This window comes from Manduca sexta, chromosome 9, assembly GCF_014839805.1.
Source record: "Manduca sexta isolate Smith_Timp_Sample1 chromosome 9, JHU_Msex_v1.0, whole genome shotgun sequence".
In the NCBI taxonomy this organism is placed as follows: Eukaryota; Metazoa; Arthropoda; class Insecta; order Lepidoptera; family Sphingidae; genus Manduca; species Manduca sexta.
In genome coordinates, this window is record NC_051123.1 from 4,046,416 (window position 1) to 4,069,755 (window position 23,340).

General features: G+C 36.7%; 1 protein-coding gene and 1 non-coding gene across 2 annotated transcripts; one reads left to right on the plus strand and one right to left on the minus strand.

The window, feature by feature from the left end:
• Positions 1 to 674: 674 nt before the first annotated feature.
• LOC115449832 lies at positions 675 to 793 on the plus strand. Its single transcript, XR_003939214.1, has one exon. It is a non-coding gene; the product is annotated as a 5S ribosomal RNA (ribosomal RNA).
• Positions 794 to 979: 186 nt separating this feature from the next.
• On the minus strand, positions 980 to 23,015 carry LOC115449825 (apyrase). Its single transcript, XM_030177718.2, has 11 exons — positions 22,817 to 23,015; positions 13,861 to 14,083; positions 13,202 to 13,399; positions 8,319 to 8,449; positions 5,027 to 5,177; positions 3,994 to 4,120; positions 3,341 to 3,498; positions 3,052 to 3,133; positions 2,811 to 2,969; positions 2,048 to 2,196; positions 980 to 1,159 (listed from the first exon to the last, which is right to left on the minus strand). The coding sequence occupies exons 1-11, from the start codon at positions 22,921 to 22,923 to the stop codon at positions 1,034 to 1,036; spliced, it is 1,611 nt and encodes a 536-aa protein (XP_030033578.1). The 5' UTR covers positions 22,924 to 23,015; the 3' UTR covers positions 980 to 1,033.
• Positions 23,016 to 23,340: the final 325 nt, after the last annotated feature.

A 23,340-nucleotide genomic window follows, 5' to 3' on the forward strand; every position in this document is an offset into this window, starting at 1 on the left:
CGTGTTCAGAGCAGGTTTTCTTATATAAACTTTTACTTCTAAGGCTCTTGTCCCACTACCAACGATGAGCGAGTAAGTAGAACTAAATCTAGCGCGCTAGCCAGCATCGGATCATTTCGTCAGTGGGTTATAGCGAGTGTACGAATGCAACGGACGATTACTCGCACTGTAGTAGAGAATGACAGCTGGGAGTCCTCGACGAATGTTCTCACCGCCAAGCGAACATCGCTTAGTGTTAGTATTACCATTAATAGCTCTTGTCGCTTACCGACAGACTAGTGGAGCGAGTTCTCGCCGGCAGTGTAGTCAGCGATCAACTCATCTCTTTTGTTTACGAGGATAGTATATCTATTGTACTTTTCTTGAGCGAGAAAATATATGAAAATTAATCGCTTCTTTGCTGTCGGTGAGACAAGTGCCTAAAGGTTGAGACAGCATTTTCTATACACGGCAATGACATGCTTCCAACGCAATTAAAACGCTTGATAATCGCCAATCTATGTATACATAAATATGTGTGCTGAAACCGAGGAAGAGCATATAAATTATAATTATTAAGCTTCACAGGCTAAAACCTAAGCATTAGTCATGTTTACATTTACAACATTAAATCCATCACGATATACTTGACCTCACATAATTTATTATAGAACTATAAGTTTGAAATGGCGTTTGCCAACGTCCATACCACGTTGAATACACCGGTTCTCGTCCGATCACCGACGTCAAGCAACTTCGGGCGCGGTCAGTACTTGGATGGGTGACCGCCTGGGAACACCGCGTGATGTTGGCTTTTTGCTTTATTTGTTTATAGTTTCTGAACACGACCTCACAAACGTGTATTTGTTTTTAAAAAAATAAAGGTCCTCACTGTATGCTTTTCCAAGAAAAAACTTCTTTTAAATATGATAATTAAGTATCAATATTTTAATATCTCAACCCAAAAGTGTCATTATAGTAATAAATAAAAAAAGAAACATAAAAAATAACAATTTTATTATTAAAATAAATTTAAATTAGCTATTATACTAGTTTAATTATTTATGACGATACGCCCGTCGAGCTCTACTTTAAGCGGAGAATGCGTCTTCACATAATCTTCTAGAACTTTCTCGTCACGGCCTATGACTTCCACGTTCCTCCTGTTGTCTCTTATCATCTGAAAAGAAGCAACGATTTCAATAAATGGGCCGGCAGGACAGTTAGCTTTTCATATAGTGTAAAATCTTCCGAGGCTCAAAGTCGCCTTATCGAACGTTAGACTAGGAATCTTAAGTTCATTTGCCCTAGATTTAATTTCGTATAATATTATTATCACTAAGTTTCAACTTATGTCAAGCAAAATAAGAATATATTATAGATTCTTCAAAAAAATCTGTTAGTAATAACAACAGTTTATAGGCAAAATCGGAGTATGAACTAGAGACGATCTCGCGTCTAAATCGACCACAGCCAGTCAGCCAGGATCAACTATAGAATCCATATGACACAGTGATAAAACTCAGCAAGACTCTGGAAGTAGAAACATTTAACTAGTATCGAAATTAGACAAAAATGGGCTTAGGGAAGAGTTTTACAACGGAGAATACAGTATTTAACTAAAGTGTTCTGTAGTTAGGAACTGCCTCGGTGGTGAAGTTGTAACTGGACGAGTACGACTACCACGCTTAGGTCCTTGGTTCGAATCTTATGTCGAGCAAAAAAAATAATTGACATTGGGTTTCCATATTAAAAATAACTCAGTCGCAGCTCGGAGTCGGTGGCGGTTAGATACCCCGTGCCTCAGAAAGCACGTAAAGTCCTTTGTCTTGCGTCTGATCTCTCTGCGGTCATGTCGGACTGAGGTCTCATCAGACTATGAGAGTGAAGAAACAGAGAGTGTACCTGTGTATTGCGTACACTTGTACACTATAATATCAGCGTACTTGGCTGATCTCCGTTGAAATTGGCCGCCTTTGCCGAATATCGGCTAGGAAGAGATTATCGTAGTTATTTTTCTGTAGTTAAGTTAGGTTAGGTTGGAATTCTCTGGAAGGAAAAATCTCACCGTAAACCCGTCGCCGCCGTCAGCCAAATATGCGGGTGCCGTCACCTTATAATACTTCTCCAACTCAATAGGAGTTTCATCTTTGCCTACGGTTATTAAAGTTGCTCGTTGACCTTCCGGTAGAGATACGTTGAAGGTTACTCGAAGACCTGGGTACAATATTTTATCAAAATATTTGGAGAATATTAATATTATCCACTTTACATTGACCTCACTAATAATTAATGAATATTAGAAAGTGGCCAATTTCATAACTATTAATTCTATACTGAACAGTATTATTAAATATCAAATTATAACTTGGCTGCTAATAGAAGTTAGACATTTAACAATTCTATTCGTACTGCTATAAATTTTGGTTTGAATTGTTTACAATGTTAGATTCATTGCTACGAGTGACAAGGTGGAATATTCCGAAAAGGAATCCAAAAAATATACAGATAATAATATACGTGAATACGAACTGCAAATCGTTCGAACGATTATTATCCATAAATTATTACGAAAGCGAAACTACCAAGAATCGGTGTGTATGGGCCCTTTGCTACTGATTGCTACTCTTCGAATATTATAAGACGATTAAATACAAAAGTCACATCAATCATGTTTCCAAATAAATGGTAATCAAACAAATTTGATGTCGCATAAATTAAGTATTTAATTCTGCAAATAACTTTTCTCTGTTGGTTAAAAAAATCTTGTAGGATTCTATTTTTCGCCTGATTTCAGATTTGTTATAATGATCGGGTTTGATGATGCTTACCAGAAACCTGCAACAACCATGGGCCTTTAAACTTGGAGTATGACCAGGGTTTGGACACTCCTCGTTCCAGAGCTTCCACTATGGCTTTACCAGGCAGCTCAAACGCGAAAAGGCGGTCATTAAATGGAAGCAACTCGAAAATATCACCTCGTGTTATTTCTGCAAAAATAATACATTTTCAAGATTATAGGAATATAATACTGCAAAATTTAAAAAGATATTGCCATACAATAATAATTACCTCCTGCTGGAATTGTGGATTTTATGTTACCTCTCTGGATTAACGATATAAATTCTTCGTCCGAATTCTTTTGTTTTCTTGCCTGAAAATTATTTGGAAAGTAAATAAAAATTCTATAAAGCACGACTTTTTTCCCGTTACGATTCAAATGTAAAACATATTTTAACATGGTTACACATTTCTCTTAGACAAGTTAATTAATTTTAACACCATCTAGCGCAAACTGATGGAACTACCAACATAAATCATCCGTACGTCATAAGGAAGCTATTAAACACATAATACTAACGTATTGAGCAAATCCATCAACTAGTAAATTTCCAAGAGTGCATTCTCCATACACACAATCTTCAAATCGCAGTGCAGTATTCGTAGAACCGATTGGGACATTCGCGGCCTCATGTACTATTTTCGCATAAGGTTCCAATCTCGCTTTAATTTCTTCATCTGCAATAATCATTTTATAAGAAAGGAAAGATACGTCAGAGTATGTATTATTTGTATTTCTACTGGTGGTAGGTCTCTCATATGCGAGAATCCACCAGTGTAGGTACCACCACAATGTTTATATCTACCACGGAGCAGCAGTGTGTAGTCCCGTTTGCTAAATAATAAGATATAATGACGAGACGAGCCATCCGTTCGCCTGATGGTAAGCGATACGACCGCTTATAAACAGTAGAATCACCATCCAACTCCTTGAATCACAAAGTATTGTTTGGTATTCCACTGCGCTCACCATCCTGAGACATGAGATGTTAACTCTTATTATGTTCAGTAGTAACACTGGCTACAATGTCCTTTAAACCGGAACACAAAAGTGAACACACACTGCTACTTGGCGGCAGAAATAGACTTTGCGGTGGTACCTACCCAGGCAGATTCTCACAATGAGAGACCTACCACCAATAAATAACAATAAAGGTAAAACAGTAAGATTACCTTCAGGAATAGATCGGTTCAGGAATATAGGTCCACCTTCCCATTTGACGTAGTCACCTTTGTAATCGAAGTATACTGACAAATTCCCCATGTATTTAGTAAATGCTGATGCTTGCACTATCAGAACCTGAAACAAAAGTTGAAATAAAACTTTTATACGGATTTTATCGCAGTATTTATAACATAACTCTCTCGTGACGTTTCGAAGGCTTTGCAGCCTTCTTTATCCTCCAGTCCATGCATTGACCCCCATTTCAATGTCTAACATTCGCGTTAACATAAGAAATCATCTAAGTTGTGGTTACCTACTAAGAAAATTATGTTATGAATACCGTAAAACCCTGGGTTTTTATCTAAAGGGCAATTCATATTTTAAGTTTTAGAAATTGAAACACATTAATCTTCTGTGATTTTATCTGACAATGCATATAACCCTATCAAAAATATTAAACTGTTGATGATAAAGTCGAAACTTTCAAATTATTTATGGAATATATTATTGCCCCTATTCCATACAAATATAGCTTCAAAAATCTGTCTTGAAAAACATCTGTATTTATACAATAATTTCCACATATTACGAGTACTATTGATAAATAAATTTTGCACGCGCAGGTGGTGAAATGTTTTTACAATAAGTAATCTTTTACAGATTTAAAAAAGACCTGTATCTCTTATGTCGGAAGGTTCAAACTCGTCTAAGCGACAGCAAACATAGCGGCTTCAGAAACAATAACTTGTGGGCTTTTACCTACACATCCGAATTAGATACTTATTATATATGCGCCCTGAAAGAACTGTACCAGATCAAAAAAACACCATATTGGCCCGCAAGTGTGTTGTTTCTAGGATCAGACTGTCTATATCCGATTTAAAACAGGCCGGCATTATTGTCGTCTGGCAAGAGAAAAATCTCATCAGTCAACTCTATCTGAACCTTGATCCATCCAGCATTATAGTCAATTTGCCGTGCTCGGATCAAAAAAATATCTAGTACCGAAGGTATATAATAAAACTGTTGATTATAATATACCTGATGTTTATTATCTTCTGCTGACTGTATGAAAATAGGATAAGGTCCCATCACGGTCTCTCCACTCGGCGCCGGTCCATTCCATAGCAAGGAATGGCTGTGTCCACCAATTATGATGTCAATATAATGGCCATAGCGACTAGCGAGTTGCCTGGAACGAGAAAAAAAATGATTTTTTTATTTATATTGAGTTAGAAAGAAAGAAATATTTTAATCGCATAATATACTGGGACACACATAAACATTTATAAGAAGTTATAAAAAAAAAAACACTTCAATACATAGTGGGTTCGTAAACAACGTGCATCTCATGATACTACCGAAAAGCTTCCAGATCAGCACTAAATGCCGGGCAAGCCGTGCCTGGCGCTGGTTTTCAACTGGAACCTTCAACAAATTACCAGCCCTGTATTATATACTGTCCTAAAGCCGTACATGGAGCTCTACTTCGACTAAAAGGGATTAAACCTTAGTCCACCAAGCTGGCCTAGTTTGTATTGACACACTTTACATACCCTAAAAAAGTATGCAGGTTTCCTCACAACGTTTTCCTTCACAGTTAAAGCAAGCGCTAATCTATACTATTATATAAAGCTGAAGAGTTTGTTTGTTTGTTTGTTTGTTTGTTTGTTTGAACGCGCTAATCTCAGGAACTACCGGTCCAATTCGAAAAATTATTTTTGCATTGGATAGCCCTTTGTTCGTGGAGTGCTAAAGGCTATATATCATCACGCTATACCCAATAGGAGCGGAGCAGTAATGGCTAATCTCAGGAACTACCGGTCCAAACTGAAAAATTCTTTTTGCGTTGGATAGTACTTGATTCGTGAAGTGATATTAGCTATATATCATCACGCTATACCCAATAGGAGCGGAGCAGTAATGGCTAATCTCAGGAACTACCGGTCCAAAAAGAAAAAATCTTTTTGTGTTTGATAGCCCTTTGTTTCTGGAGTGCTATAGGCTATATATCATCACGTTATGACCAATAGGAGCGGAGCAGTAACGAAACATGTTGCAAAAACGGGGAAAATTATTAGTTTTGAGAGCTTCCGTTGCCTTCGCTGCGTAAACGGTTAAAGTTATGCAACAATGATGTATGACGGGATTGTTCCACTTAAAATGTTCTAAAAAAACATATTATAAAACAAAGTCCCCCGCTGCATCTGTCTGCCTGAACGTGTTAAACTCAAAAATGTATTAAGATGAAATTTGGTATGGAGACAGTCTGAGACCCTGGGAAGAACATAGGCTCCCGGGAAACTACTACTTTTATAACGGAAAACTTTAGTCTGAAAAACTTATAACGCGGGCGGAGCCGCGGGCAAAAGCTAGTTTTATATAACTGTCAATTGTTTGAAATAACTGTCAGCGATTGACAGAAACAAAACAGCGCCCTGCAAATTTTTAGTTAAGACGGGACAACGTCTGTCGGGTCAGCTAGTTTACAAATAATACGCACATAACTTTATAAAAGTCAGAGGTGCATGCCCTTGGGTTTTGAACCTGCGGACATTTGTCTGAGTTCGTTCCACTCCCAACTAAACTATCGCCACTAACTATATTGAGTTAGGTATATGTTCATGTCTAGTAGCATACTGAGGAAACCTGCATGCCTGAGAAGTTCTCTATAGGAATTTCGAGGGTGTGTGAAGTCTACCAATCCGCACTAGGCCAGCGTGGTGGACTAAGGCCTAATCCCTCTCAGTAGTAGAGGAGGCCCGTGCCCAGCAATGGAACAGTATATAATAAAGGGCTGATATTATTATATAGTAGCATAGTACATGCTGTAGATCTGGACATCCTCAATTCGACTTCCATCTCGCACATTAGTGCCACTAACACGTTTTTTCTCAGAACATGGTTCCCAAACGAAGTTGATGTCAGTTCGTCGTTAAAAGCCAAATATTTTATGCAAATGCTTGAAAACCTAAATGAGGTAAAGCCAGGTTGAAGAAGTGTGATGACTGAAGAGACTTTCACCTAGTAAGAATATTTTATGTAGCTTTTCAGAGACATATTAATCCTGTATCGGATATTCTAGATAGATGGCCCATTCATGTTATAAACATAGTCTTACTTATAAACTTGTTTTACGTTAAGAGGTGGTTAAGAATTACTTAAATGGGTGTCAAAAACATCACCGGTTTTAAACCTTATTAAGAGGCAAGATGGCGGGTTTTGACTTACAGCTAATCGAATAAATTTGTGTTTTAACTAAGCATAGTTTTGTGAATATTTTATTAGTAAGACTGATAATGACAATATGCCTCTACCACTTTATAAGGTCGATGAACGAATCGCTGGGGAGCCTGTCTGCAATTTATAAATCAAGTCTCACAATGTATGATTGTATTCTGACCTCGTGTTAGTTAATAAAGACTTCCTACTGGAGTGGTTTACAAAAGTGAAATGTCGCTTGTAAATACGTAACTCGATTTTAAAAGGTTATGACGGAATGCAAGTCATTATGTTTATTAAAACTTTACAATTATCACTCTAATGTATTAAACGCTCTTTTAAACCGACTTCAAAAAAAGGAGGTTATCAATTCAACGTCAATGTTTTTTTTTAATGTTTGTTACCTCAGAACTCGCTCATTTATGAACCGATATGGAAAATACTTTTTACAGTATTAAACATCATATTCGTAATCATTAGAGAATACAATTTTAGACATTTTTTGACTACGTGCAACCAGAGAGAAATGAGAATAATATAAATAGTCGCCGCGTGATATAGCTCCTCTTCTGCCCGCCTACGTGCGCAGCCAAATATTTCCGGAATGATACTAAGATACCGGCGCGTAGCAAATGTTTTATTCTTTAGATAAAAATTGTGATAAGTATATATATTCTATGAGCTCCATTTAGATAAATTTGTCTATTCTCTCTTTCTCTAGAGTTAATATCTAAGCTTCTTTCCGTTATTGTAAATATTTTACGACACACCTACTTATCATTATATACAACATTACAAAAGTATAAAAACGATAAAAAAAAAATCAATTTCAACTGATTGCCATTTTTTCGATGTATACTTCTTAATTTGGTCTACAATCAGCGGTTTCAATAATAGTATATTTATAATTAGGTAATCCAATTGTTGGTTTTTTTTTTCTAATAAAATACTTGTCCACCTCGAGGCTACAATGGGACAGTAAAACTAATTTTTTCGATACTTCTTCTTAATTTGGTTCATAATCAGCGACTTTAATAACAGTAAGTATGTTGATAATTAGGCAATCTAAGCTTAATTGTTGTTTTTTTTTTGTTTGTAATTAAATACTTACTTGTCCACTTCCAGTCCACAATGCGACAGTAAAAGTACTATATCCACACCTTTTTCAGTCAATGCTTCAGCTTCTCTCCTGGTAGCTTCGAACGGGTCAGAAAACGTCACGTTACCAGGATTTGATAATATCTGTAAAGAATTAAACGAATATTTAAGAATTTGGAAAGTTTGTGTAAATATTGTTATAACATTTGTGGCCTAAAAAATTTCATCATGTAGGCGAACAAAGTTGCACTTATTTCAAACAATGTATAAAAATAGTTTTTATTACGAAATTACATTTAATTATACTGGTGGTAGGTCTCTCATATGTGAGAGTCCGCCTGGGTAGGTACAGTCAGCAACAGAAGTCGTTGAACATAATTTGTTTCCAATATTTCCTAATCATTATCATTTACCATAAGTTACTGATTAATTTAAATACAAAACAACTTGACATAATTGAACTACAAAAGTAGCTGAACGCCGTCAAACCATTCACTGCTAAACATTACTAGCAATTTTTTATAATCTGTAATAAATACAAATGTGGCTGAAATTAGCAAATTCTTTGTTTTATATACAAACTTTTTTCCGACAGTCCAGAATATCAATTAAATTGTTATTTTATAACATACTAGCTTTGGCTCGCTGCTCCGCCTGCGTGAAAAAGTTTTTTAAGGACTAAAGTCTTGCTTTATATTTACCCGGGATAGAAAGTAGCGTATAGCGCTTAAGAGTAATGTAGCTTCCTATTAGTGAAATATTTTCAAAATCGGTTAAGCAGTTCCTGAGTTTAGCGCATTCAAACAAACAAACTCTTCAGGTTTATATAATAGTATAATATATTGAAGTTAATAACCAGAATTATACATTTTTAAGTATGGACTAAACATCATAATACTTTAGTCAGTAATATTATAACATTAATAGGAATAGGTTAGTTACATTTTAAACATCCTATTTTATAGAGCACTGGCCGGTTTAAGAAACAAATGTGTAGATTCAAAATTATTCTGGCAGGAGATTCTCTTCGAAGGATTCAACGTAAACGTCAGTTTCTTTTTCATATTTTTTCAGCCAGTCCTTTACTTTGGTATCCATATTGAAATGATAACCTTAATCTGTACTCTTCTTTGGTAAGTGATTTATGGTCCGTTTCAATGTTCAGGTGTTTTGTAAATTAGTATCTGTTCATCGACTTTTGTTTCTGATCGTACCACCGCAATGTCTATTTCTGCCGCCAAGCAGCAGTGTGTAGTCACGTTGTGTTTCGGTTTGAAGGATATTGTACCCAGTGTAACTACTAAACATAATGAGACTCAACATCTCATGTCTCAGGATGTCGAGCGCAGTGGAATACCAAACAGTACTTTGTAATTCAAGGTGTTGGATGGTGTTTCTACTATTTATGGGCGGTCGTATCGGTTACCATTAGGCGAACGTCAAGCTCGTCTCGTCATTCAAAGCAATAAAAAAAATGTATTTAACTACGAACATTTTAAACTAAGGATAATATTAATAAAAACAAGCACAAGGTAAACAAAAGAAGCCATTTCAGGCTGCCAGGCAAGGGAAGTAAACTACTGTACTAATACAGTAGGTACCAATTATATTTTGTGTATGTATTTGGGTCTGTTTCTATGTAACTCTGGGGAATCCAGTCTAAGGTAAAAAGTGTAAGAAAAATCCACATAAAATATTGCCCAAACTAGAATTTGAACCGAGTGGCGTATATAATAATATTTTCACAAGATATTGTGTAGTCGCCCTATGGATTAGGAGCGTTTGGAGAATTCCACCACGGTATCCCCTGGCTGTCATAAAAGGCGACTAATAGGATAAATCGGGGGGTTGTCGGCGGGCAGCAGGGGGCCGTCCACCCTTAGTGTACGCTGTGCCCATTTCGCACATTGTAGTGACCCCCGGGATGGAAGGTCATCATCAAATCCAGGCGGCTCAACGCCGGGTCGTGAGACACGGAGACCCCAACATAATCGCCAGAGGCGGCCTTTGGGGGAGGCGAACCGCCTGGGGCCTCGCGCGGTGACTCGCAGGACCTTTTTTTACGTTCTTACCGACGAAACTGTTAAAACAGGGGAACGTTTGTACTCTGCCCAGGGCTTTGCCTGGGGCCTGGGCCTGGGGCCTCGCGTCGTTCAGGGCCGCCACTGATAATCGCCCAGTCGCCCCTCACGAAGGCTGGGCGGTAGTCATAAGCAATTTCCGCGAGCCAAAAAAAAGGTATTGTAGAGGACGAACCGCAATGAACCTCACGGAAAACGAAACTAATTTTTATTAGGACGGTAGCTCGCAAACACGCCGGGTCGCACTACCTTCGACCCCTTTATAAATATTTCTATACTACATTACTACTATAGATCCGTATATACCACCGATGATAATTATTTTAAACGAATTTTTTTACCTTGTTTTATCCTTTCACTCATTTTGTATGCAAGCTGTACGACTCGTATTAAAGCATTTAGTTTTTTGATGGAAACCTTGTATCAATCAAGCATCGATATTTTGTGTTATTTCTTTTAATAAATAAACGGTTGTCCATCTAATGGTTGTCTGATGAGATAGTCTCGAGCGATAAGACCGCCATTTGTACCACCGATGTTTAAACTATTGCCTAACTAACTAACTATTGTATAACTATTTTATTATTTGTTTGTTGTTAACACTTATGGTGTACAATAAAAAATTTAATAAATAAAATAAACATTGGAACAAGCAGACAAAATTAAATTAGTTATCCTAATTTACTATTTGTTCAACTTCGTGGGTATAATGCCTTTTAACCAATCGTCTACAATCTATTACTCGTCATTCGATAAAAATCTGACATAATGACGCATTGTGACGTCATAATGCTTTTACTAATTTACTAGTACCCTATTGTCATGGTGGCGTGAAGCGTAAAATGTACTAAATGATGATGTAATCAGCGGTTCAAATGGGTTAATTTCTTTGTTTCATCTTATCATTTAACGGTTGACTACGTACTAACTACGTAGGTGGAAGTTATGTAATCATTAACAAAATTGATTAAAACTGTATTACTAAATAGTACTAATGAATGAATTGAACCCCTCCTAGCAACTTCAACCACGGCGGTCAATCTCAACGGAGATCAGCCAGGTACGCAGAAGATATTATAGTGCACAAGTGTATGCGCACAAAGGTGCACTCTCTGTTCCTTCACTCTCATAGTCCGGTGAGACGGCAATTCGACATAACACGGAGAGTTTAGGCGCAGGACCAACAGATTTACGTGCTTTCTGAGGCACGAAGGTATAACACCGCTAACTTCCTTACTCGGGCTGCGGCTGGGTAATTTTTAAGATGGAAAATCCAGTCACAATTATTTTTAGCCCGATCTGGGATTCAACCCAAGTCCTAAGTGCCGTAATTGTACTTGTAGTACGAACGCATTATAACTACAGCAACGAGGCAGTCAAGAAATCTAGAGTGAGGAATTCAGTATTACGTTGTTTGCTTTTGAACTACATTTTGGTACCTGTTTACTGAAGTCCATTGTATTTGTTATTGATATAGCTTTAATGTATTTAACCATCTTCAAAAAAGGAGGGGACTAAACGGGATTCCCCCCCGAGACCGTAAAAGCTGAAAAGTCTTCGAATCGTCGGGAAAAAACTAAAATATTAAAACCGCGTTAAAATCCGAAATATAGTTTAATTTTAATGTCTAACATTCGCGTGAACATAAGAAATCATTAAAACCAACTGTATGTCTGTTTACAAATTCAATTTTCTTATAGTTCTTGAAATCTAAACGAAAATACTGATTACGAATAAAGTTTTGTTAGATACAAAAGTAAACAAAAAGCTGAATCTTCAACAGCTGTTATTTATACCAAAAATATTTTTAAAATTGTATAAGTATATCTCCAACTAAAGAATACCTACAATACTAGAAGAAAAGGAAACACTAGGCCTCGAAATTTTAAGCCTCCGGCCTTACCCATGGAATTACATAACTCACAGTTAAGTGACGCACTTAAGATAGTTCAGATGTAGATAAATCTCTTATCATAATACAGATGTGATCTCCACGCACCACACGTGTGAACGTGACATTTATCATAATGGGATTTTGATATTAGCATTACAATGATAACTCGAAGAACGAATTTTACGAGAAATTCCTTCAGAATGTCTTGAATAATAATAATATCAGCCCTGTGTTATACACTGTACTGCTGAGCACGGGCCTCCTCTACTACTGAGAGGGATTAGGCCTTAATCCACTACGCTGGCAAAGTACGTATTGGTAGACTTCAAACACCTTCAAAATTCCTATTGAGAACTTTTCAGGTATGCAGATTTCTTCACGATGTTTTCCTTCACCGTTAAAGCAAGTGATAATGTACTACATACAAAGAATACACAAATCATTTTAGAGAAATCAGAGGTGTGTCCCTTTGGGATTTCAACCTGCGAACATTCGTCTCGGCAGTCCGTTCCACACCCAACTAAGCTATCACCGCTGGCTTGAGTAATGCAACACACAAATAAAAACTGTTACCTATACTGAGTAATAAAAATGCCTATCGAGTCTATAAACCTTGGTCGCAAACGTATTATTCAGTTTAATGAAATTGAGGTAAATTCAATGAAACACCATCTGCACGTACACGTAGTATCTGGTTTGCCATAAATAACTAACAACGAAGTAATTTGACTAATTTTGAGAATCTAATTTTCATGCTCGTATATAGCTTCTAATCGACGGAATTTTTACAACGGTCACTAAGAAAAACTTTAATTAATGTTTCTTTTTAGATTTTGAATAAGGTAATATTCCAATGTAATATAAATAATAAACAAAGACAATTCCATTTGCAAAATGAAATTTTCCAAAAAGCAATCTCACCGAAGTATCCGTAGTAATCAATCCAATAATTCCAATCTTTCTTCCATTCCTCTCAACGATTATGTGAGGCTTGTAGAGTCCCTCCATGGGAGGATAGTTGGAGGAGTCCATGTTGGCTGCAACCACCGGAGCCTTGAGAGCTGCTAAATACGGAGCTAGACCCTCGGGGCCATCGTCGAACTCGTGATTTCCTATGGCCTGGAATGACTCATCTCTATGAGCAATCAGAGAATATGATATAACCTACTGTTGTCTATTTATGGATATAATAAACCTGGGGATTCAGAGGAAATATATCTATCTTCTTCATGAGCTGCACATGGAATACTTAAGATAAGTATTTTATAGCATAAACAGTAAACAAAAATCCAGTTCATTTGATATGACATTTGACCAGTTCTGGATTTGTAAATAGGCCGTATAAGCCGCGGCCTATGGGCGGCAGCCTCTTAGGGGCGGCAGATTTCAGAGCACGCTCACTCGATTTAAATAATCATACTTTTAGTTAACTTTAGTGCCTTCCATGACACAAACAAATGGAATATTATTAAGTATTTTTGAAACCTACATACATACATACATACATAAACCTACCTAAGTGGGGCGGCGGAAATAACGTGGCCTGTGGCCATGTGACGTATAACTCTATAAATACTCACATGAGCATCATGAGGAAGCAAGTTCATGAACTCCTGTGTGACATTCCATTTGAGATGCGTGTACCAGTAGGTCCCTTGGAAGCTGTCTCCGGCGTTCAGGACTATAGCGTTCGGCTTCTCTTTCAGCAAGGTGTTGATGTGGTGATACAGTCTAGGGAATCCTCCGAGACATAGGCTGTCGTTTGTCTTACATGTTGTTGTTTCTACCGAAGTTTCTTCAAACCTGTAATATGTATTTTTAACTCTTTATTATCTATATCTATACTATTATATAAAGCTGAAGAGTTTGTTTGTTTGTTTGTTTGAACGCGCTAATCTCAGGAACTACCAGTCCAAACTGAAAAATTCTTTTTGCGTTGAATAGCCCTTTGTTCGTGGAGTGCTATAGGCTATATATCATCACGCTATACCCAATAGGAGCGGAGCAGTAATGGCTAATCTCAGGAACTACCGGTCCAAACTGAAAAATTATTTTTGCGTTGGATAGCCCTTTGTTCGTGGAGTGCTATAGGCTATATATCATTACGCTATACCCAATAGGAGCGGAGCAGTAATGGCTAATCTCAGGTACTACCGGTCCAAACTGAAAAATTCTTTTTGCGTCAGATAGCCCTTTGTTCGTCGATTGCTATAGGCTATATATCATCACGCTATACCCAATAGGAGTGGAGCAGTTATGGCTAATCTCAGGAACTACCGATTCGAACTGAAAAATTATTTTTGTGTTGAATAGCCCTTTGTTTGTGGAGTGCTTTAAGTTATATATCATCACGCTATGACCAATAGGAGCGGAGCAGAAATGAAACATGTTGCAAATACGGGGACAATTTATTAGTTTTGAGAGCTTCCGTTGCGTGCGCTGCGTAAACGGTTAAAGTTATGCAACAATGATGTATGACGGGATTGTTCCTCTTAAAATGTTCTAAAAAAATATATTATAAAACAAAGTCCCCCGCTGCATCCGTCGGCCTGAACGTCTTAAACTCAGAAACTACCCAACGTATTAAGATGAAATTTGGTATGGAGACAGTTTGTAACCTTGGGAAGAACATAGGCTCCCGGGAAACTACTATTTTTATAATGGAAAACTAGCCTGAAAAACTTTATAACGCGGGCGGAGCCGCGAGCAAAAGCTATTCATTTATATATCGAAGCCATAAAAAAAACAATGCAAACACAGATATGCATTCTCAAAGAGTTAGGATGAGGCGCAACCAGAATACCCACTTTTTGTCATGAGTATTCCGTCGCATGATAGGGGGCGAACCTATCACCGTATTGGACATATAAAAAAAGAATCACTAGGGTATACAAGAATTACAAATGGCGGTCTTATCTATGGTTACTTTTAATTAACTTTTGCGTAGCTAGTCATTTCCCAGGGTGTATGCCTCAGAATAAAAAATGATTTCCGGGACACTAAAATTGCATGTTTGATCATTTTTGTCTCTGATACCATGTTTTTAACAAAATATTAAATGATTATTATAATTATTATAATAGACTTCCTCTACATCCCAGGAGACTGAATATCATATTATAAAGACAGGTGGATGGTTTTAGGTTCATAATTTTTTTTATATATACACAGCTAAATGATTCTACTGCACCTGATGGTAAGTGGCGTCCAGATTGGCCAGAGAAACTTATCCCTCTCCAATCGACACCCTGTTCGAAACCAATTACAGAAAGAAAGAAACACACAGTCTGATACCGAAAGAAAACTCGCGTGGATCACTATGGCCGGTTTTACATCTTGTGTACCGTGGTCGCTATCAGGGCGGATACATCCCACAGGGACGGCTTTAGGGGGAAACGAACCGGACAACCGCCCGGGGCCTCGCGGTTACAGGGGCCTCACATAGTGCCCTGAAGGAACTTCTGTTGCGATCTTACCGACAAAACTGTTACCGGGGAACTCATTTTTGCTTTCGCGTAGAGCCTAACTTTCTTTTTGGAAATGTTGAAAAGAAACACACACATGACGCATTTATCCCTGAAGATGTATGCAGAGGCGCAACCAGGGCACCCTCTTTTCGCCAAGTGCATCGTTAAGCGCCGCCACTGACATCCTACCATCAGCAAATTACAGATTCAATAGTTAGTTAGCGATAGTCTCGCCCCATCACAACATGGGACGGAAGACACTTGGTGAAAAGTGGGTACTTTGGATGCGTCTCTGCATACCCCTTCAGGAATAAATGCGTGATGAGTGTATACCTTTCAACTACGATAGATATGTATAAAAATATAACAGGTGTATTGTTTCATGCGTGCAGTTGTTTAATAACCACAAAGGGCTTGGTATCGTACGATCTAGCCGCGCATGCGTCATTTACTATTGAAATAACAGCAGGTCGGCAGTCGTCACAGCTATTTCGAACAGCATAGATTATGATATACTAGCGACCCGACCCGGCTTCGCACGGGTGCAATATTTCTCAACTATTTAATGGATGTTATTATACATATAAACTTTCCTCTTGAATCACTCTATCTATTAAAAAAACCGCATCAAAATCCGTTACGTAGTTTTAAAGATTTAAGCATACATAGATAGGGACAGAGAAAGCGACTTTGTTTTATACTATGTAGTGAAGTTAGTTAGGTATACCTATCAAATAGTGTATATGTCTTGATAGATACTGTCGCTGTTTAACCACCTATCACAATAAATAATTCCGTTCGCTTTTTTCGATCCATCGCTAAAATAATTAGTATAGGTAAAGTTTTATTTAACATAATTATAATTACAAATGAATTATTTCGGTTGGTTTTCGTTAGGTTGGTCGGTATATGTTTATTATCGGGACTCAGAACCGCTTTCAGGTGATTCTTGCTCATTCATCAAATAACATTTTAAAATTATTATCTGATTACAATTCATGGGAACATTTCACAAAACGTTAATATCGTTTTACAATCTATTCTATCAATTTAAGTTAATATACTTATTTAATTAAATTTTTGTTCAGTTTGTTAAATATGTAGTTTAATTAGCAAGAAATAAACGGTTTTTATTTACGGATCAAAGATAAGATTAGGGTCGTTTATTGAAAATGGCTATATATCGGTAAGCAACAGTGCTCCAAACACCTTGTATATGAATGGTAATTTCGTTGTTAAATTTAATATGGATCTTATTGTCTGATCTAGATCCGAACAAGAAGAGCATAAAAACCAAAAAGCCAACATCACGCGGTGTTCCCAGGCGGTAACCCATTCAAGTACTGACCGCGCCCGACGTTGCTTGACTTTGGTGATCGGACGAATTTTAACAAAATCACAAAATATATAAATTTTGAGGTAGGTCACTTAGTTCTAAGGGTGCGACATAATATTTCAAAGCATAGACTTTGTATTATGTTATGAATTAAATTAGTAAGATTTAATTGGTTATATCTAGGGAACAGAGGCGATCTATAATTATATAAATCAAGATTCATTAATTGCATAAATCTAGTTATATTGATTGATCGTACGAGAAATAAATGAATATAGAATAATTAAGCGCTATACATTATCGATCATGCAAGTAATGCAACAGATTACACAAATGTTTTGACATTTGGCGGGAGTTGAAGCGAAACGGTACCAAGGACTGCCTCTGATCTACTTCGCAAAGCCGTTATCAATAGGTCTAGTTTCGCTTATACGAAGTCAAAACTTACTGTTCATTTTTAGGTAATAGAATCTCAATCTAGAACAGTCTAGGAGAGGAACAAATTTCATCCAAATCCATTCAGCGGCTTCAATATTTTCTTCTAACAAATGTCCATATATCTTCACGAAGTAACTGCTTTGGAGGCATAGTAGTACTGCGGTACGAGTGCGCCCTAAAGTGTCGAGTTCAATTCGTGAGTTGAGTAGCGGTTTTACTTCTCAGTATTAGTCCGAAGCCTGGAACTTGTGCCTAATATAACGACAGAATCAACCCCTATCATATCATGGGTCATGTGCGTATGCGTGTGCGTGTGCGTGTGCGTGTGCGTGTGCGTGTGCGTGTGCGTGTGCGTGTGCGTGTGCGTGTGCGTGTGCGTGTGCGTGTGCGTGTGCGTGTGCGTGTGCGTGTGCGTGTGCGTGTGCGTGTGCGTGTGCGTGTGCGTGTGCGTGTGCGTGTGCGTGTGCGTGTGCGCGTGCATGCGTGCGTAAAGTTTTGGATTTATAAAAATAATAAAATAATAATAAGTAAAATTAACATATTTACGAAACTCAAATAGCTGTTAAGATATAAAATTAAGACCTATAACACAATGTTATGACAGTTGATTAAACATTATCACTTAATTACCAGAACAATGAAGGTAAATATGCTAATAAAGTAGACATAATAAAGATTTGTTCGCCCTTCTGTACGATTGTAATGTTTATTTCGTATTCATTGTCATATACGTTGCCTTCATTTATCTCGAAAGGGTTATCCTTATTTTTTTAATTTTAAACTGTCACTGCAATTTCCAATACAATGTGGATTTAAAGATGAACAAACGATAATCGACCAATATTTGATTATTTTTCATTCAAGTTCAGCCCCTTAAATATTGTAAAACATCACACGGAAATTTTAAAACTTAATAATAATTTAAACTATAAATTAACTAGTATAAGGGCGCAAAGTTATGGAATACAATCTAGTTTTATACCCCAGATCGACCTATTGTAAGCGGCCCGCATCCAGCGACCTCCTGCAACTTTTATGAGGTCATCTGTCCACTTAAAAAAAATTATACTCATACAAAGTTCCTTCATGATTCGTTAATTTCCGTAGAGTAATTTAAGGTTAACGCAGTTGGATACATATGTTTAGCAGTTTTTTTACCCGGTAATTTAGATATTACTGTAATAAATGAAACCAAATATTCGACTTAACCTCTGCTAATATTGTGCCTAAAATCGCGAATAATGAATTCACTATATTTTTTATAGTTTTGATTGTAATCTATTTAGCGTCTTAATTTAACGAATAAATAAACAGTAGATTCCGTGTCGTTTCATCACTATTGGCTGAGAGACTATCACGTGACTTGCGCGCCATCTCTCGATCAATTACAATCTTCACAATAAAACGACACGTACATTCGTTGTATTAGTTATACCACTTTCTATAGAGGCATATACGTATTGAACTGAACTGGAATTTTATACACGCATGCTAAGATATTTTTATTACATAGATACGTTGTCCGAGCTCAATACTGGCGAGAAGAAAGCAAGGTAATTGCCGGACATTCACTTAGTCAACCTCCAACCACTGTCGCGGCTAGTCGGCTTACTAACTTTTTGTATTTTTATACATATAATGCCTTCCTGTGTATTTAGAAGATGTATAAGTTATATTGTAACTGTGAAAGAAAAAAACATTGTATTTCATGCGCTAGTAATAAGTATACACTATTTAACTAATAAATGCATTTTATTCGACTGTCATGGCCGCGGCGGTCGACGCTCGGGCCGTATCTATGCGAGCTGCTAATACTGTACAAATATTAGAACTATAGTAAATAGTGCGCTGTTTTTATATGCAATTTTATCAGTCTATGATGCGTCTATTTGTAAAACGTCATTGCACGTATGAGTTTTGAATAAGGAGAGTTCCGGAGTACTTTTGTCATAGTTAGCTACTGGTAAGCTGAACTTAAACCACTTAAAAAAATATTCAGGATTGTTAGATGTGGCTTACGTGAACATCTGTATACGTGGTAAACAATTTTGTACCTTAAGCTGTATCTACTAACTAATTAGTGCTTACTACATTTGCTGGTGGTAGAATATATTTTATATCCGCCCGGATAGCGAGTATCGTACATAAAGTTAAAACACGCCATAGTGGCCCACGTAAGTGTCGCGTTCCGGGATCAATCTGTGTATATCGAGTTCCAACAGTCCGGCATAATTGTGTCGACTGCTGAGGGGTAATCATCTCTCGTCAATCGAGATTCTATTGGACCCCGCTCCAAACCATCAGGTGTTGTAGGGTCACTATGCCGTGCTTATATGTAAAAAATTATATTATATTTAGAATATATTGCACTTATGGTGCAGCCAATTGTTTACTGGTATGTAATAATATGGTCATGCTGTGACAGCCTGTAATTAAAACTGCACTGCAGCAATTATTTACTGTAATGTTACAAATAGTTATGTATGGTGTATGTTTTGTTGGTTGTCCAAATAAATAAATAAATAAAAATGGAGAGATTCCGGTACACTCTTAAAATATTAAAATTAAAATCTTCTGCCATCTCGTCCCAGTGTGCATAGGCTCTCATAATACGTGTCTTTGACATTTAAATGGCTGACATTCGCGACAATTATGAATCAGAAATAAAAATTATAAACCTATCTTATTTTTTTGTTTTTTCAGAATAAAACATCATCTTTCTATATTCAGACTTGACAATAATAATTAATTCTACAAAATAATTAAAACTTATCTTGATTAATTACTGACACATTTATTTATTTATTTGAAAAACAAAAAGAACAGTTCAAACATAATAAGAAGGTACTTACTGATTCTACAAAGCAATGTCATTTAGCATTTTTATTATGGCATTTTTATTGAAACATTGTTACATTTCGTGATTAAGTATTATTGAACATTAAACCGCTTTTTCAATGTCGGACAAGTTGTAATGCATATAAAGGTGATTTAGATCAACTCAAAATATTTTCTTAGCGTAGGGTTTATGAAGTCTAATATTTTATCAATAAAAAAATTATAAAGTTAGTTATAAATTTAAATAACAACGACACAAAAATTAAACAAACATCACGCCTAATCCCCGTGGAGGCAGGCAGAGATGCAGAGGATACTTTCCGCCAAGTGTGCTCTGTTCCATGATGTGATTGTGTTCTACTGTACTGTTAAAACAGTCCCACATTTCTAGTCACTAAGTAACAGTGACTAGAAATGTGGGACTGTTTTAAGAGATCTATATCTACTGCAGTGTAGATCTCGGGTTCGATTCCCGGGTCGGGCAAAGTGATATTGGGTTTTTCTACTCAGTATTGATCCAGTGTCTAGAATTTGTGCCCGATATGGCAATAGCCTCGACCCCTATCATATCATAGGACGGAATAGACACGGCGTAAAGCGCTTACAATAATTTCACCTCTGCCTACTCCTTCGATGATAAAACGCGTGACATGTGTGGAATGATTTACCCAACGAAGATATTATATTGCCTTTGTTGAATTTGAAGCGTAAACACAATTCTTTCCAATTCCTTTATGAAAATGGATCACATACACACTACCGCTTACGACAAAAATAGACCCATCTATGCAAAACTAGCTTAAAGAGAGATAAAACCAGTTTAAAAATTATTTTTAGTAATCAACGGCACATTATTATTTATAGATGTTTGAATGTTGAATAAAATTATCAGTTAATACATTAACATGCAAGATCATATTCTAATCGGTTAATACTATAAATATCTATCTATATCTATATATATAAAAATGAATCCCCATTTCCCTTGGTCACGCAATCACGCGTGAACGGTTGGACCGATTTCACTATTATTTTTTTTGTTGTGTTTGTTATTATCAGGAGAAGGTGCTTATAACAGAAAAAAATCAAAAAATTGCGCGGAAAATAAGAAAATTTAAGAAAACTTAACGAAAATATTAATTTTATATAACTGTCAATTGTTTGAAATATCTGTCAGCGATTGACAGAATGCGTGCTGCAAATTCATAGTTCAGACGGGACATCTGTCGGGTCAGCAAGTACTATAAATAATATATAAACAGAAACGTTAACCTCCCGTAAATACTGTATTAACCATACAAAACACAAACAAGCAATTAAAAATGTTATAATTTAATTAGACTTAACATCTCATGTCAGGATGGCGAGCGCAATGGAATACCAAACAATACTTTGTAATTCAAGGTTTGGATAGTGTTTCTTCTGTTTATGGGCGGTCGTATCGCAAACAGCAAGCTCGTCTCCTCATTTAAAGCAATAAAAAAACACGTTTTAAATCGGAAGTGTTGCTGCTTTGTGGTAGAAATAACTGAAGCTTCTTATAAGTTGACGAAATCGAAAAATAATACCAACTTATAAGGGATAAAATTAAAATTATGACAAGAACAATGGAAGCTGAGACGTATACCTACTTAGGGTTGAAAGACTACCCAGACAAGGTCTATAGGATCCAGAATCCAGGTATACTTCTGAATTTTCGAAGTTGGCTTATTGTTTATTTATTATAATCAGGTCTTTTTTATTTTATTTCAATAGGCTAATATTATTTTTTGTCACTTCTTTTTTGAGGGCACGCTATATCAAAAGTTGTAAGTTCATCCATTTTTTTACACCCGCCAATTTTATTGATATTTTTGAAATTTCCTTTGAAGCCACCTCGTGTCCAAAAAAAGTGTTGATCTTTAACGGTATTTATTTATTTTATTTTATTTGCATAGAAAAGCATCGTGAGGAAACCTGCGTTACAATTTTCCATAAGAATTCTGATTGTATGTTTGGCAACCCGTACTCTAGCGTGGCGGATTTAACCAGAAACATTCCTTGTAATAAAGAAGCGCCGTGTAGTTAACAGTGTATAATAAGTTTTATTCTAAAAAAAAGTGTTGACTTTACTTTTTAAAATTAAATCTTTCCCTTTAAAAAAAACGTTTTTTGCCCTTACACTTTAACCAGCATACGGGTCGCAACATCAAACTCGTCAGTTGCCAGACAATCAAGCAATGATAAGGATTCTAAACAGCCAAATAATCATAACATTGACGCAACACTATCTATTTTCCCTCCTATAACAACTATAGCTTCGCCGGACGTATTTTTGAATCATTATTTTTTTATTAATGAATAAACTGATATTCCTTTCGGGATGCGAGTCCAGAACTTATCAGTGTATAGTCCAAAAACACCGGCACACTAATGCAACATAAAGCAAATTATCGTAAAATTCAACAAATCACTCACCGAGCATGGAAATCATTGTAATGTATAATGTCAAGTCTTTGCAATCCTTCGAAAGGTAGCGCAAAACCATTCACGTAAGTCAACAAACTTATTAATATTATATACATTTTTGGTATTTTTATAGCATAACGACGCGGACGTACACTCTATGCCGCGGTCGCGTGGTAACTGACGAATCACGAACGACGAGCCACGAGTATATTGATAGCATGAATGGGATCATAATATTCTTTATTTTATAGTAATTTATTCATTGTTGAATAGAATATTCCCATTTTTAACAGCAGTTGTTACAGTGTTCAAGTACTAACTTGTGTGTCATTATTTTAGTTCTTCACAGCCTATAGAGATTCACAATATCAAGAATAATCTTGGTCAGTATTGGAAATTATAGTCAGAGGTGGGTCTGCCATCCTTCCGGAATTTCCCGGATTTGTCCTAGTTTGAAGGGCGTCGGAGGGCCATCGGGGGCTGTCCGGCAGATTTCAAAAATTGCCCGGGTGGTACCCGGTCACTATTGTTGT